Source organism: Anser brachyrhynchus, assembly GCF_964034855.1.
Source record: "Anser brachyrhynchus genome assembly, chromosome: 1".
NCBI lineage: Eukaryota > Metazoa > Chordata > Aves > Anseriformes > Anatidae > Anser > Anser brachyrhynchus.
In genome coordinates, this window is record NC_137694.1 from 45962490 (window position 1) to 45978892 (window position 16403).

General features: G+C 36.9%; 1 protein-coding gene across 1 annotated transcript in view; it reads right to left on the bottom strand.

The window, feature by feature from the left end:
* Nucleotides 1-16403, bottom strand: part of SCYL2 (SCY1 like pseudokinase 2) — a 38871-nt gene that overhangs the window by 17054 nt on the left and 5414 nt on the right. The window contains exons 3-8 of the mRNA XM_080595907.1: nt 7386-7543; nt 4933-5077; nt 4223-4372; nt 3358-3579; nt 2381-2497; nt 670-795 (exon numbers count right to left, since the gene is read on the bottom strand). Coding sequence (XP_080452033.1) covers nt 670-795; nt 2381-2497; nt 3358-3579; nt 4223-4372; nt 4933-5077; nt 7386-7543 — 918 coding nt within the window. The remainder of the gene's footprint in view (nt 1-669; nt 796-2380; nt 2498-3357; nt 3580-4222; nt 4373-4932; nt 5078-7385; nt 7544-16403) is intronic.

Here is a 16403-nt window from a genome sequence, read left to right on the forward strand (position 1 = left end):
ATGAAGTCTGAATTTTGCACTGTGTAGTTCAAAATTGAATTCAATTAAAAATAAAGAAATGTAACACGATGGTTGAGAAGTTCAGCTATTCTATTATGTATTAAACTACTTTTCCATCATTTATGCATTATGTCTTACATAAATTTGAGAATACCACAAAAAGAAAAGGAGTCAGTCTAGACAGTGTCTAGCACTACAGAGGAGAGAAGTGGAATGACAGACCCTTTGAGAGTTCTGGGTACTGCTAGTACAGCAAAGCATTTAGTCTGTTGAGGGAAGGAAGCTTTACATCCTTCAACATTAAAGTGCCATAAAGACGCTGAAGCAATCCTACATACAAATTGGGAGAAAACACGGCAAGATAACTTCAAATAGCTATGACAGCACCTGGAAACAAAGGGAAAGCCTTATAACAGGGGAGAAGATAATGTCCTTTCAAAGTGGGATGAACTACAACAGGACATGCAACCAACGATTCCTTACACATGCTATATAGCACAATTTGCCATTTCCTGTTCCCAAATTTATTGATAGTTGAAAAAAATTTCCACAAATTATTTTCCCATCTCCTCTTTTTTCCTACTGCTCTATTCTGACAACCTCACGGCAGTCCATTATGGTACACTACTACGTATTTTTAAACTATTTCAAGAAATCATACAGACATACCTTAGGCAGCTTTGGCAGAACCTTTGGTAGCCCTTTAAAAAACTGTGATTTCTGAAGGTTATCCCTTTGAAATAATGAATCAAAATACTGAAGTGTCACTGCTCCTACGTCATCAAAGAATGGTATCTAAAAATAAGAGAAAAAGTTTATGATCTGGAGGGATACAATATTGATAATACTACAAAGATTCCATACACAATCATATTTTTACCTTCTCAATGCATCACAGTAAACAACCTTTACAACGAAGTAGCTGCAATTAACGATTAGAAAAGTAAATTTTTACATACTAAGTACTGTAACATTCACAGATAAAGGTTGATTGAGACAATTTTCCTAGCATTTTAAAGTACACAATAACGCACATCATGTTTACATAAATTAACTTTGTATATGAAATAATAATTTGTCTACAAAAAAGGAAAAAAACTTTAATACTAACAGAACATCATTCATGAAAGACTGACGCAAATGCATAATGAGGACAGGATTTATTTATTTTTGTTAAATCTAAAATCCATCCCTGAATATTCAGCTTTTGGTTGGCAGTTGAATGAAAAGAATAGAAGGGTGTCTATCCCAGACCTACACAGACTGGAATGGCATGTTCTGCATTTGAAAACTTGTATGGTTAAGAGTCCTCCTTTCTGCTCGTTCTGTTTCAGGGAGGGATATATCAAACTTCATGGTCTTGTCATGCTTAGAGAGTGTCTCTCAGACCATTTAGACAACTGTTTTCACTTGAAAAATTTATGCCAATTGAAAGGATATAAAATCATATAAAGAATTTCTGCCATCAGGCAGAAAGAGAAGCTCATAGGAGTAGGGCAATAAAGAAAAAAATAAATCTGCATAGAATTCAAGCTAGTCTGAAGCGTAGACTTAAATTCTATATTCTAAATCACATACCAAAAGGAGTCTTAAGTACAGGATCGTGGCACTGTGCATAGGTTACCTTAACCTCATTTAAAATAGCAAGGCCCATGTAAAGCTCCACATTAGCTTTAGGAAGACCTTAAAGCAGCCTTCCAGTACCTAAAGGGGGCCTACAAGAAAGATGGAGAGGGACTTTTTGCAAGGGCATGTAGTGATAGGCCCACGGGTAACGGCTTTAAACTGAAAAAGGTAGATTTAGATTAGATAATAGGAAGAAATTCTTCACTCAGAGGGTGGTGAGGCACTGGCACAGGTTGCCCAGAGAAGCTGTGGATGCCCCATACCTGGAAGTGTTCAAGGCCAGGTCGGATGGGGGGCTTTGAGCAACCTGATCTAGTGGAATGTGTCCCTGCTCATGGCTGGGGGGTTGGAACTACATGATAATACACAAAAATCATAAGCCAAAAGTTAATCCTGAAATTCAGTGCTCTTTGTCACTTCATGGCTTTAAAATCCTTCCAGTACATTTTGAAAGACTGAATTTAATAAAATGTATCATAGAAAATACTGTATTGGAAAGTAACAAAATACTGTTGCACTGAATGATTATTTTAAATTCTGTTTCAGCATACACTTCTTTCATACTAACAAAGGTTAGAGTAAGGACAACTTTAGGCACCAGCTAACACTACTATTTCCCAAGTAATTCAAAAACATTTAACATTTCAACCAAAAGATTAACAAGAAGAAAAACTTTAAAATAGCTTTATTGTTTCTACAAGTCAAACACTATTTTCCCTCTTTCCTATAGCCACTGTAGTTTCCACGAACTGACCTTAGTCATTTGATCTGCATCTGGTCTGACTGCTGGAGCTACATTTAAGAGTAGCTTTACATGTTCACGCACCTCCTCTGGTATATTCTGAAGATTACTGGAGCTTAAACGGCTCAGCTGCACAAGTAATTAAAGCACATGCACCATGAAGTCAGGAAATCCTGCATATGACTATTTCCAATATACATTAGGACTATACTTTATCCTCTTGGTGGTTTCTCTACCCACACCTTTGATATCCCTCCCTCCTCCCCTTTCACAACCCATTTGCTTCTGATACCTCGGTTTTCTTTCCATTTCCCAATAGCCTACCTGTGTCAGGTCACATCCCCCTGTTCCCAACTTCTAATTGTGTTCAGGTTATTAGAAAACACAAAAGCAGTATTTTTAAAGAGGTACACATTATTATCTGAAGTCTTGTTTAGACATATTAAAATACATTACATAATATTAAAACAACGGGCACCCAAAGAAGATACAAAGGAAATTTGCACATGAATGTACATTATGCCAGCTGTTCCAATTGACTGTCTTCTGTTAATGTTCATAGCCCACAGAGAATGTAAAATAGCTGGTAATTAAATGGACACCAATTGATCAAGTCACTCTGAACTCGGCAATCTTCACCAGTCCTACACTGGTCATTCATTGCTTTCTGTTAAAACACTGTTCACCCTGACAGGTAAAGCATTTATCCTACAAGACCAGCATTCAACATGGTTACAGAGCAAACAGCTGAAAAACAAACTTTGTAGTTCATAAAGTTGGTACACGTAACTTCCTCTACACATATTTTAATTTTCCATATTTTACCAGGATTTTTTTTCCTTATTGTAAAGACAGCATGCAAAGTAAGATAACATTACTGGATTGGTTGTGGTGGAGCACTGGTATCGCGTCTAAGATATTTAAATCTGCTGTAAAACAGTCACTTTTCAAATATGAAAATCAATGTATAATATTTATAAATAGAATACCTGATCGAGTTGTCTACTAAAACTTTTATAAATATCCTGCTTGTTGACCTCAAAAATTGGTTTCCCTTTATTAAACACTGCATACATAACAGCTCCTAGGGAGTACATATCACTGGCTGTCTCACAGCTCACAGAAAGAATGTATTCTGGTGCCAGATATTCAGGATTTGGAAGACACAAGGATGGCAAGTTTGGATCCCATTCCTTACAAGGGAACTTTGGCTACAAGAGAAATAAAAAAAAGTACATTTATTACGGATTTTTATAGAATTTAAATAGGAAACTCGAGCAGCAAAAAAAGAAAAACTAATCCACTCAAATTCAATTATGCATGAAACAGAAATGGAGTAAGGCAAAACTATTAAGAATCTATGTCTGTAACTTCAAGTGATCAGCTCGCGGTTAAGTCTGAACATTAGAATTAGTAACAGTAATGTGAATGTGATAGCACTGCTGTAAAGAGGGAAACAAACTATGATAGGAATTCATTTCAGGAGATAGCAAGCACAGAATGGATGTTATAGACTAAACTATTTGGGCACATGCCTACAGGTGAGCATTCTCCTGTACATTCTGCAGGTGAGCAGAAGTGCCACAGGCACTTTCAGCTGGTCTGAGACCATCACTAGCCTGTTCTGAGTCTACTGAGCCAAGTTGGCCTCTTTCTCTCTGATGACCAAAGGCATCAGTCCAGACCTGTACCATATGTTCAAGCCTGTACCGTATGTTCAAACTTTCTGCCAACAAAATAGAGGTGAACATTAAATAAATGATTCTGTATTAAAATGCAAGCTCAAGAACCTGGTTTCAGATAGAAATCTGAATTTGAAATTTAATAATGAAAATCTATCTGAAGATCTATTACCTCCTGTTCAGATGGATTTGTTGATTGGATACAAAAATCGAAGCCTGTAATTTTCCATGCTCCACTCTTATTCAAAATTATATTTTCAGGAGTAACATTTCCATGGACCATTTTAACACTGCTATGCAAAAAGGACAAGCCTTCAGAAACCTGTTAATAAAAGATTATTTCAGGTTAAATATTTCCCTAGATATGCTGTACAACATTTATAAAATTTCTGTCATGTCTACAACCTTATTTCTTGTGGTCATGGTTATATTGATGTTAACAAAGGAATTTTTTACCACTGACTTTAGACTATGTTTTAAAAATTATGTACGAAGGAAATTAAATACAGATAGGTAAGCAGCAGATGAAATTACTAACATTGATGAACTATCAATGTTGAACAAAATTTTCACCAAATAAAACCTGAAAGCTATTGTCCCTCCACAGAAAGTAAAGATTCACGAATGACACCTCTAGTACAAACATTTATATAGAATATAAAAGATTCATTCCGTTTCTTATTTTCCATGTCAGAATAAGCAAAAATAGCAGCAACTTATAGAGCATCTAGTATTCATCCTCTCTTAAACTTATAGTGATCAGGCCACTATCATCTCTCACTTCGCAATTATTTGATTTACTATAGACAGACAACGTAAACTTTGTAAAATGATGATTAATACTAAATGCATAAGAAATTTTTAAATGCAAAATTGCCATACCTGAAGCAAGCCATATTTGGTCTCCACATCATAAAGTTTGTATTCTTTAATGTCAGATGGTAAAGGAGAAGGTAGATTGTCCCAGCTGCCAAGAACATTAGCTAAACTTGCACACACTGGTTCTGTACAAAATGCCAAGCAGTCTCTATAGAGAAAACAACAGAAAAACAACAAAAAAAAGTTTCTTGTAAATAAATGTAATAGAACTCTTGACTGCAAACAAAGAACAATACAGACATCATATCACGCGTTATCAGACTTGGTATTAACCTAAAAACATGTTTTATTTCAGGTTTTGAATCACTGTAAGCATTTATATTAGAAGTTTTATATATATTTACACATATATAAAAACTTAAAATTTAAAAAAATAATCTTATGAAAATATATAAATCAGCTTAAGTTATTCTATTCTGATAACACTCCGATGAGGTTATTCTGTTAACATCACCGATGATGCACACAGAGCTTCATAAAAAGTTTTTTTTTTTTTTTTTAAATAGGTACTTTTCTTGTCCTGACTCAAGAAAAATCAAATGAATAATTCTTGCTATTGTTAAACCTTGTAAAATCAGGCTGTTAGCTGTGCCTAAAACTGTCATGCCCCCAACTGAAGCAATGCTTAATGTAGTCAAACTGTAATCAGAAGCAAAAGTAACAACATGTAAGGTAGCATCTGAATATTCTTTTACTTTGCAAAGTAATATAAAACAAGTACACACAAATATGCTTGTTATATGACCTGCACTTTGCCTGCAAAGTGACTGCTTTCCTAATTATTTGTTCTACTGCTTTCTTCGTGAACAACTGAAGGTCTTGTTTATGGATCTTTGTATTAGCAGTATCTAAAAAGCATAGATGAAGCAAGTTTCCACACATAAAGTAGACTAGTTGTAACACTTTGCTTCCAAATTTCAAATGTTGAAGTCCTGATTTTTTTTTATTGGAGAAAGCACATTGTAGATGGTAGTGCACATTGTCGGTCTAAGAAGGAATATTTCATGAGAACACTAAAACATTGCATCAGTATCAACATAGAAAACGAGGCTGAGTACCACTAATGAAGATATATTTCTGAATAATAAAATTATAGGCAAGAAGACTAACCTAACTTTTTGTTTATTCCTTAAAAATAACACAGAAGACACAATGTCTCAGCATGAATCTACAACAAAGCTTTTCTGTATCTCAACAGATTAACATGCTTGCTCTTTGTAAAATAAGACTGATGAAACATGCAAGACTCTTACTACTCATCCAGATTTAGTGACTTAAGTCTTTCCTGCTGCCTTTCTGAAGGGAAAAAAATGAAAATTAAAATTCCCTGATTCATAAGCCTCAGCTACCCTGACTGAACCCTCATCACCATTCTGTTGAGAGCATCCCCTCCACTTCTATTAACACAACTAGGGCTACAAACTCATTCGGGAGTAATCACAAGGAAGAATCAGAGCACAGAAAGACAAAGTTCTTCATTTTTAATTCAATTTCAGCTTTACCATGGAACTTATACATTTAGTTATAGTTAAGGCATAGATGATAAAAAATACCTAGGAAATGGTTATTCTGTGTTTTTCACAACATACAAACTCTGGTTGCTGTTGTTTTGAGGGCATAATAAAAGGCTTTTGTTTATTTATTTTTTTTTAAAACTTTAGGAGTTAATTAAATAAGGACCCAAGACAGAGTAACGGAAGGATGGGCAAATCTAATTAAAGGAACTGAACACTGCAAGGGCTGATGTCTGCTGTACAGTGCAGCTTCTTTAACTGTTCCCTGAATAACATCAAGATGACATTCAGAGTGACAATAAAAAGTTGAAAACCCTCATGACCTTCCCCAGTAGGATCAGCTTTCTATTTTAACACAAAACCTTCATTTTATTTGTCAGATTTTAGTGTGCTGTTATCACTACAGTTGAATAATAAATGTGTAAGACTAACCCATTACTGTGCCTAGCGACCAATCACACATAAATCCAATAAGCACTACAAAAATGCACCAAATTTTGTCTCCCTCAAACGCCAAATGAGGATCTTATAAACACATGCGGCCACAATGGATACAGTTCACCCAAAGTCTCCAATCTCCCATGCATGAAGTATCTCATAAATGGAACAAGTGAATGAACAACCTTTTGAAGGAAAACGAATATAAGAGACTTCTTTAAAAGTGAAATTAATTGAACTACCACATATTCTTGCTGTAAGGGTCATGTGTAGTTACACCTAAGATCACACAATAGATTATCAATTAGATTTACAACAGGGATGCATCCTACGACTTGGTGAAAAAAGATCTGAGGGTGGGCAGAATACCATTCTCACATGAGTAAATATATTCAGATGTATATAAATATATACATCAGATGTACATGCTGAATGCTCCAGGTATTTTTTTATTCAATAAAACAATAACTAAGAAAGTCTGTTCTAAACTTTACTACAGGTTACCTGGATTCTTCCAATGGATGTTGAACAGTAAGCAGTCGAGGGTGTCGAAGTCTGGTTAGCTGCTGAACACCTCGTTTTAAAGAATCAATAATCTGATCCTTTTCAAATTTTTGGTACTTGTCTATTAGCTTCTTATCAAATACAAAAACAGCCACTTCCTAGAAATAAGCAACAAAAATCTTTCAGTATATAACACATCCAAAAAACAAAGCCTATACACAATTACATGTGCACACATTTTTTAAATCAACAGTTCAATGCTACCAATGCAAGAAGTATTTCAATGTGTATCTACGTATATATCAATGTTTATCTACTTACTCTATCCTAGTCATAATCATTGTGTTTGCATATAACCTCTGGAATATATATTTTAAGATTATTGTGCTACTGCTCCCAACCTTACAAACAGTAATGCATAAACTATAACGTCTACGTATAGAATGACCAAGCAATGGATACACAAGACAGACAATTGCTTGATTTTAAGTAGACGGAAGCATTTACATTAACTATGAACAAATAAAATATTCTGAGGATATGCATTCATTCGGCATTAAATTAAATTGATCTGATCTGATGGATAGGCTGGAGCGATGGGCTGAGGTCAACTGCATGAAGTTCAACAAGGCCAAGTGCCGGGTCCTGCACCTGGGCTGCAACAACCCCAAGCAGAGCTACAGGCTGGGAGATGAGTGGCTGGAAAGCTGCCTGGCCGAGAAGGACCTGGGAGTATTGGTGGACAGTCAGCTGAATATGAGCCAGCAGTGTGCTCAGGTAGCCAAGAAGGCCAACGGCATCCTGGCCTGTATAAGAAGCAGTGTGGCCAGCAGGTCGAGGGAAGTGATTGTGCCCCTGTACTCGGCTCTGGTGAGGCCGCACCTCGAGTACTGTGTTCAGTTTTGGGCCCCTCGCTACAGGAAGGACATGGACGTGCTCGAGCGAGTCCAGAGAAGGGCGACCAAGCTGGTGAGGGGTCTGGAGAACAAGTCTTACGAGGAGCGGCTGAGGGAGCTGGGCTTGTTCAGCCTGGAGAAGAGGAGGCTCAGGGGCGACCTTATCGCTCTCTACAGTTACCTTAAAGGAGGCTGTAGAGAGGTGGGGGTTGGTCTGTTCTCCTACGTGCCTGGTGACAGGACGAGGGGGAATGGGCGAAAGTTGCGACAGGGGAGTTTTAGGTTGGATGTTAGGAAGTACTTCTTTACCGAAAGGGTTATTAAGCATTGGAACGGGCTGCCCAGGGAGGTGGTGGAGTCACCATCCCTGGAGGTCTTTAAAAGACGTTTAGATGTAGAGCTTAGGGATATGGTTTAGTGGAGCACTTAGTGTAGGTCGGAGGTTGGACTCGATGATCTTGAGGTCTCTTCCAACCTAGAGAAATCTGTGAATCTGTGTAAATATATCAAGTGGTACTTTATTAAACTACACCCTGTCTCAGTGTTATGTTCCAAACCAATATGTTTTATATTAAATTAGATTTTCATGAGAGCGAATTTATGGTGACAGAATATCTGAGTAATCACTTAACCTGACCATTCACAAGATAACACATTTGGAATTTTTTTTACATTTCACATGTAAAATGAAACGCCAGAAATGCAATAGATTTTAAAATAGAGGAAAGAGTTCTTCCAACCAACCTCTGCAAATGGAAAAGGAGAAAATTAAGGAATTTATATGAAACTTCAAAATTACATAATTGGATGTGAAATAAAAAAAATTTTTTAGTGGAGACTACATCTCCACTATGGAGGCCATTAAACAGAAATAAATCAATTGAAGAAAAAAGGAATTAAAAAATTTTATCATGAAACAAAACTGAAGCCTTTTTATATCCTACAACAGTGTCATGATGAATAATAAAAAACAGTAGAAAATAATATGAAAACACAGTTTTAGTTCCAAGAGGAAACATATGCTCTAGTATTGCACATTTTATATCCATTATTTTAACTAAAATCTTCAGGAACAGTTACATTATTCATTAAAAAAAGATGACCTCTAGCAATAGACTAACATAAATAAATAAATCAGTCCAATACACAAAAATAAGTTTATATTTTTTATCTGGTGCCTGTTTCATTAAACTGCTAGCAGGTGAATGCCTATAACTAACTCAACTAAGCACGCGTTTCCTGATTCTGTCCATCTCCTCTCCCTGTTCCAGCCCCAAGTGGGATGAGTCGAACAGTAACATTGACATAACACAGGGAAGAACCAATCACAGGGGATGGCAGACATACTTTTTACTCACAATTCAAAAGAAACAGGTGTTCCAGTACAGCATATTAATGGTTTGAGCAGTAAAGTGACCAATAACAAAATCTCCAACTAATATCGCAATTCTGAAAACATTTCTGTTTTCAACAAGTCAACAATATCAGATAGTGAATATTTAAATCAGAAAGCATGGGACATCAGCCATATTTTGAATATTTTATGATGGCTATAAGTCCTGTTGGTGCTTGCTGCAATCCTGCATGATTTGAAGTTTGACAGAATATTTACATGTTCAAAATTAGCTCAAATACTTATATGCATATGAAATTCCGGTATTCTAGTTGCTGTCACGTTGACTTTGTAGGTACAAATGCCTTTTTTTTTTTTTTAAACATCATTATGAAGTTTCAAGAATCAAAACAATTTGAGCTGTGTGGCAACATTCTTTCAATACCTTCCTTTTCATGTAACACATCTGATACCAGAAGAAAATCACCATGCTGCCCATGGACTACCCATGTCCCCTAAAATGTTCAATGTGTTCTGGTATTAATAATTCAAAATACAGCATTCCGAAATGGGAGATATTCAATTCTATAACCTACACCAATTTCATATGCAAGCATCAACAACACAGTATCTCAACACCCATAAGTCACCAAGTATCGTGCAGAAAAATGACAGAAGAGCTGAGTCTATAGAGAGACCAGAGAGACCGCGGAACATACTCAAGTTACAAAAATTACTGAAATGATATAATATACCTGGAAACACTTAAAAGCATTCAGAATTTTGCACTGCATAAGACAAATAACCCTGTCAGATTTTGACTATGAACACATCATTTTTGTTCTTCCTTTTCTATTTTACAACACCTGATATTCAACCCTAAAAAGGAAGGAGGGCTACTGACTGTAGCTGATAGAGGTTCCATTTGCTGGTGATATAACTCCTTTCATGGAAACTTGAAACTGCAAAGGTTTATGTAAAGTTAGTAATTCTTTCCACAGAAAGACCTAGGAAAACTTCCAATTGTATTTTTTACTTCATAGGCTGAAAAGAAGAGAAACTTCCTTCTGCAAATGACGACTTGTTATTTAGTTCTTCAGTTGCATCGTAATTCCAACTTTATGATATGAAAATAAATTCAGCATAAAAGAGAATAAAATATATTCAAAAATACAACTGCTTTAAAAAAAGTGAAAAAAATAATTTAAGAAACATTTGTACTATGCTTTTAGTCATATGGTCTGAATTTTTGGGTAGACCTGTATGGTGCCAGGAATTGGACTCGATGATCCTTGAGGGTCCCTTCCAACTCAGGATATTCTATGAAATTAGGGGCAAAACAGCCTTTATCTTTAATTACAAAAACTTCCATTCATTACGTGACAGAAAGTAAACACACCTTGTTCAGCATGCTCTTGTCTCAGCAGTGTACTGATAGCTCCACCACCTGAGCCAGGAAGAACAGACAAGTACATAGAGCTGTAGATAGCCACTCAAGAGATCTCCGTTTAGATCACAATTCTGCTCACAAACACGAGCCAGCCCGCACTTTCTTTCTCACCTCCTACATGCTTAAAGGGCTTCACTTCAAAGCAGTATTAGAAAGGTAACGCTCAGTGATGATGTTAACACAGTTGTATGCTATGATGTGCACCATGCAAATACTTGCCGAGATAAAGATCTTAAAGAAATCATCTGTTGTTAGAATTTTTATCATGAATCACTGAAAAAAAAAAACAGTTCTACAATACCTTTGCCAAGGAATTAAATGTCACTCTAAGTATTTTGCATACAACTTGTAAAAATGGTGTTAACTGTGCAAACAGGAGTAAGCATTGCCCACAACATGCAAGACACAGGACATATTTTAATTGGGCTATAATCACATTAGCTCACCAGTAACACTTTTAGACCCTAAACAGAAAAGGGTAAATCAGTGTTCTTGGATTGTGCTCACCTATTTCAGGGGAATCCTGTTGACCATTGTCCCAAAGACCTGTTTTTCACCAATACTTGCATTTGTAAAGGTTTTGTATCCTTGTAGTACGAATCACTAAATGCTCCAATTTCCTTTTTTTTTTTTTTTTTTTCCCCCTTTTTCTGGCTTCTTTGGGCGGTTTTTATTTGTGCTGGGTGTGGATGAGATGGAGTTCATTTTCTCTATATAGCAGCCCACATGGTGCTGTGTTTCAGACTTGTGGCTGAAACGGTGCTGATAGCACATCTACCTTTTGGCTGTGGCTGAACAGAGCTTGTACAGGGTTCAAGGTTTCCTCTTTTTCCCACTCTGCCCTGTCAGCATGTGGGCTGGGGGTAGGCAAGAGACTGGGAGGAGACACAGCTGGGACAGCAGATCCAAACTGACAAAAGGGATATTCCATGCCACATAATGTCATATTCTGCAATATTAACAATGTAGAGGAAGAACAAGGGGTAGGGGGAGGTTTGTCTTCCAAGGTGGCCATTGTTCAGGGACTGGCTGAGTATTAGTCTGCCTGTGGGAAGTGGTGAACAATTGCTTTTGCTCTGCCTGTTGGTTTGTGCTCCCTCCCCTTTTTCTACACTTATTAAGCTACGAAACCTGCAACTCTTCTCACTTCTGTTCTTCCTATTTTTCACCCCTGTCCTGCTGAGGACACTGAGTGAGCAACTGTGTGGGTGCTATCTGAGGTCTCCCAACACATCCTCAAAGTCCACTTCCAGTCCTGCTTCATGTGGGATCTGCATTCCTTATTAAAGGCACACCAGCTCTGGAGACTTGCTAACATTGTCAGTTTGAAATATGCATCCACATTTACTCAACTAAACACCTTATAAGCCAAACAGAAAACAAAAATCCAGCTCCCATCTCAGCCAATACAACTGCTAAAAAAAAAAAGGAAAAAAAAGTAATTCCTGGATCTTAAGAAACCAGGTAACGAAGAGTCAAAACTAAAAGCAAGTCCTACCCTGTTCTCATGCAAAGAGAAAGAAGTATTACCGATGTCCATCAACAAATGCCATGACCAAAGGAAACAAATATAAACAGTGCACCTACTAAGAACTTTTGGTGCTTCTTAGTAACTTGTGCCCCATCACTTCAATTCTAGCTCTTGGTGTCCTCTACCCCCAACCAGGAAAAGGCAACCAGTCAGCCATGTCATACTTTCCTCTTTTGCCCCCAAGAGAAAGACAAGCCACCCAAAGACTGCAGAAACACACCGGGTTTGTGTGTCGATAAAGAAGCAAACACAACTACTAAGAACTTCTACGTAAAGATTCTAAAAGCTGTGGAAATACAATGATAATGTAATAGCAACACTTCTGCCTATCCATTTCATTGCACCTTGAGAAAGGACGTTAACGATACAAAACACATCCAAGTACTACAGTACTCCATCACTCTACTTCCAAGGACATACAGAATAGTGTACAGGAATAATGGCAGAGATTAAGCACAAAACAATAAGGAAAGAAAAAAGACAATACTGAATAACTGCAGTTCACCATCTATCCTGTGAACTGAATGATGTATTTGTGGAAATTAATGTGATCATGTTGTTAAAGGCTAAGTTGTAAACATAGAAACAAAGGGAATTCTAAGGTAGAGTGCTTGATTTTAGGAACTTTGTTTTGCCTTTCACATGTTCTCCTTTTTACTTATATGCACTCATACGTTTAAAAAAAAGTTTGCCTTTTTTTTACCTTGCTTTCCCATCAATTTGTTTCAGACATAAGGTATACAACACAACTATTTCAGTTTTGAAATTAATTAACCTTTATAGTTTGAATAACAAAAAGTTTTAATTTTAAAGATACTGCACGTACATTAGCCAAAACCAAACAGCTGATTTACCTACCATTAATATATTTAGTACTATCACAATAAAAGCTAAACATGACTGTAGCAGTCCTGAAGTACAAACCATTATCTCTTTAATTCTGCTAGTTTTTATGATTAAACTGGCAAGAACATTCTGAAGCAATCTTACCCTATCTTTTTCTTTGATTGCTCTTTCTACACAGAAAAAAGGACAAGTACCACATTATGCCAGAAAAACCTAAGCATATAAAGATGTAATGTTGTATAACTAGAAAGGGTGTTAACTAGAAAGACTAGAAAAATCTTTTAAACAAGCGGTAAATCAGCTATCAAATAGCACGAGACAAATACGTGCACACAGGTAAGTATTTTCCTCACTTTCTGTTAGGTTACCATTCAGTCACCAAGAAAGTAAGCAAGAAAAGGCATGATGTATTAAAAAAAAGTAAGCATTTGGAAAACCAGGAAAAACTGCAAGGGAGGAACCAGGTAGAAGTCTGAAAAGAATGTATCTACTGTCGTATCATACGTAGCTACTGTCACAAGATAGGGAAATTTGTAACTGTCACAGACTTAAAATAGAAACCGAATTAATACACATTTGAAATCTTAACTTCAGCTGATCAACTTCTGTAAGACAGATGACTTCCACTTGTTCTGGGAACAAACATTTCAGACAAGCTACTGTTGCAAAACTAGTGATCCAAACATAGCTGTTTTTATATGGCTACAATGACTTATTACTTGTGTTGTTACAAAGTAACAAGAAGGGTGATTAAGCTTACATCCAGCTTGTCAGATCACAATATACATTTGCTGTAAAAATATATAAATAAGTAATTAAATAGAAGCTAAGCGCTTGTAGCTCCATGCATGACTTCACAGAAATGACTGTTACCACTTTTAAAAAAGACAGCCAGCCACTTCCATATTGCCCAAGCAATACTCTAAAGGTACGTGCAAAAGAAAAAAAAATGTAACGTTAAACAACAGATATAGTGCAATGCAATTGAGCATACAGTGTTGGTCTTGATGGGCAGCTTCGTTCTGCAATATCAAACTACGCTGACATGATGTTACCTAACTGGCAATATTAATAATGAATGGTAATTACATGTCAAATCACCAGCCAGCTAAAATTCTCTGCAATACAACTGCCTCTGTATTTTTAATGACCGAGGATGGCATACAAACGCACAGGTGTTTACGGAGACAATACAGATTCAAATACAGTAATACTTGAACTAACCTTCTGTAAAGTCAGCCATCAGAACGCTCATCCAAAGCTGAAAAAACATGACAGACTGGAAACAAGTTCCATATACTGTCAACTGGGCAGACTGAAAGGAAGTTTCAGTAACCCTCTATACCCTCAAAGCTATGCCTGGTACAGGTCAATTACTTACTGAACACTGAGATTGTATCAGCTCTATCAAAATTATATTTTCAGTGTTATCACTGCTTTGAATAAGACAAAAAAAATCATTACATTTGGTAAATTCAGTAAACAATGGATGTATTGAGTCCTGGAACAACTAGACAGATGCAGGAGAATCATACGAGCACAATATATGCTTAACATTATGCAGATTCTGACACAATCAGATCACACATTCCCCACATATTATTCACTCTGCATGTTATGTTTCTTTTCCATTTGCTACAGTTTATTTTCCTACCATCTAACATATTATACCCATGTTTTCCAAAGTTATTCCCTTGTATCCTGTTCTTTTTGGCACATCTGTAGCATTGATTCATTCTCTAAGTGACTTCATATCACTTCAGCATCAAGTTTAACGGAAGGCTGTATTTTATTAACTCTTATATTTACTCACTGAAAATTCTATTTCCTCTCCAAGTTTGAAAGAGATATTTCACATTTCTCCCATACAACAAAATCACGCTCTATAATAACAGCTCTTACAACTCTATTTCTGACAAGCCTTCTTCCAAAGTCACTGTTGTAGTTCAACCCAGCCAGCAGCTCAGCACCACATAGCTGTTTGCTCACTTCCCCCAGGTGGGATGGGGGAGAGAACTGCGGAAAAAGGTAAAACTCATGGGACAAGAAAGCATAATAGGACAGAAAAGGAAGGGAAAAATAATACTATATATAAAACAAGCAATACACAATGCAATTGCTCACCACCTGCCAACTGATGCCCAGCCAGTCCCTGAGCAGCAGCCGTCCGCTGCCCTGTCCAACTCCCTCCAGTTCTACTGATCAGCATGACACCACACGGTACGGGACATCCCTTTGACCAGTCTGGGCCAGCTGTCCTGGCTCTGTCCCCTCCCAGCCTCCTCGGTAGCACAGCAGCATGAAAAGCTGAAAAGTCCTTGACTCAGTATAAGAACTGCTCTGCAACCACTAAAACATCGGTGTGTAATCACCATTATTGCTCTCCTAAATCCAAAACACAGCAGCATGCCAGCTACTACGCAGAAAATTAACTCTATCTCAGCCAAAACCAGGATAGCCGCAGTTCCACTTTTACCTACACGTGGCTTCACATGAGGCAAAAGTTTATATACTAATGCTCTACATACTAACACTTTAATCAGAGTTACTTTAGAAGGCAAATATACCTGGCTGAAAGTTGCACAAGAAAGGCAAACCTCACTTCCACCACACCCTCCTCCTCTACCCCACACCCTTCTGTCACTCTATCTCCTGACTTAATAATATCTCTAACCTTTCAATTTCTGTGTTGCAGCTGAGCAAAAAAATACAGCTTATTTTTCTGAGATCAAATAATGGCACAGTTCACGATCTTTTAATACTGTAAAGAGTTAGTATTATTTCCCCCAGAACTGCAAGGTAAACTAAACTGGAGAACTGATCCATGTTAAAACAAACAAGCTTCTTCCTTCTTGTCAGGTCAGTTTTAACTCAAGTTAATTCTTGATCTTCGTGTCAAGTTTTACGCTATGAATACAGAACCACTTCCTTCTCTGGCAGCGAAAGCTGAATGTATCTATAA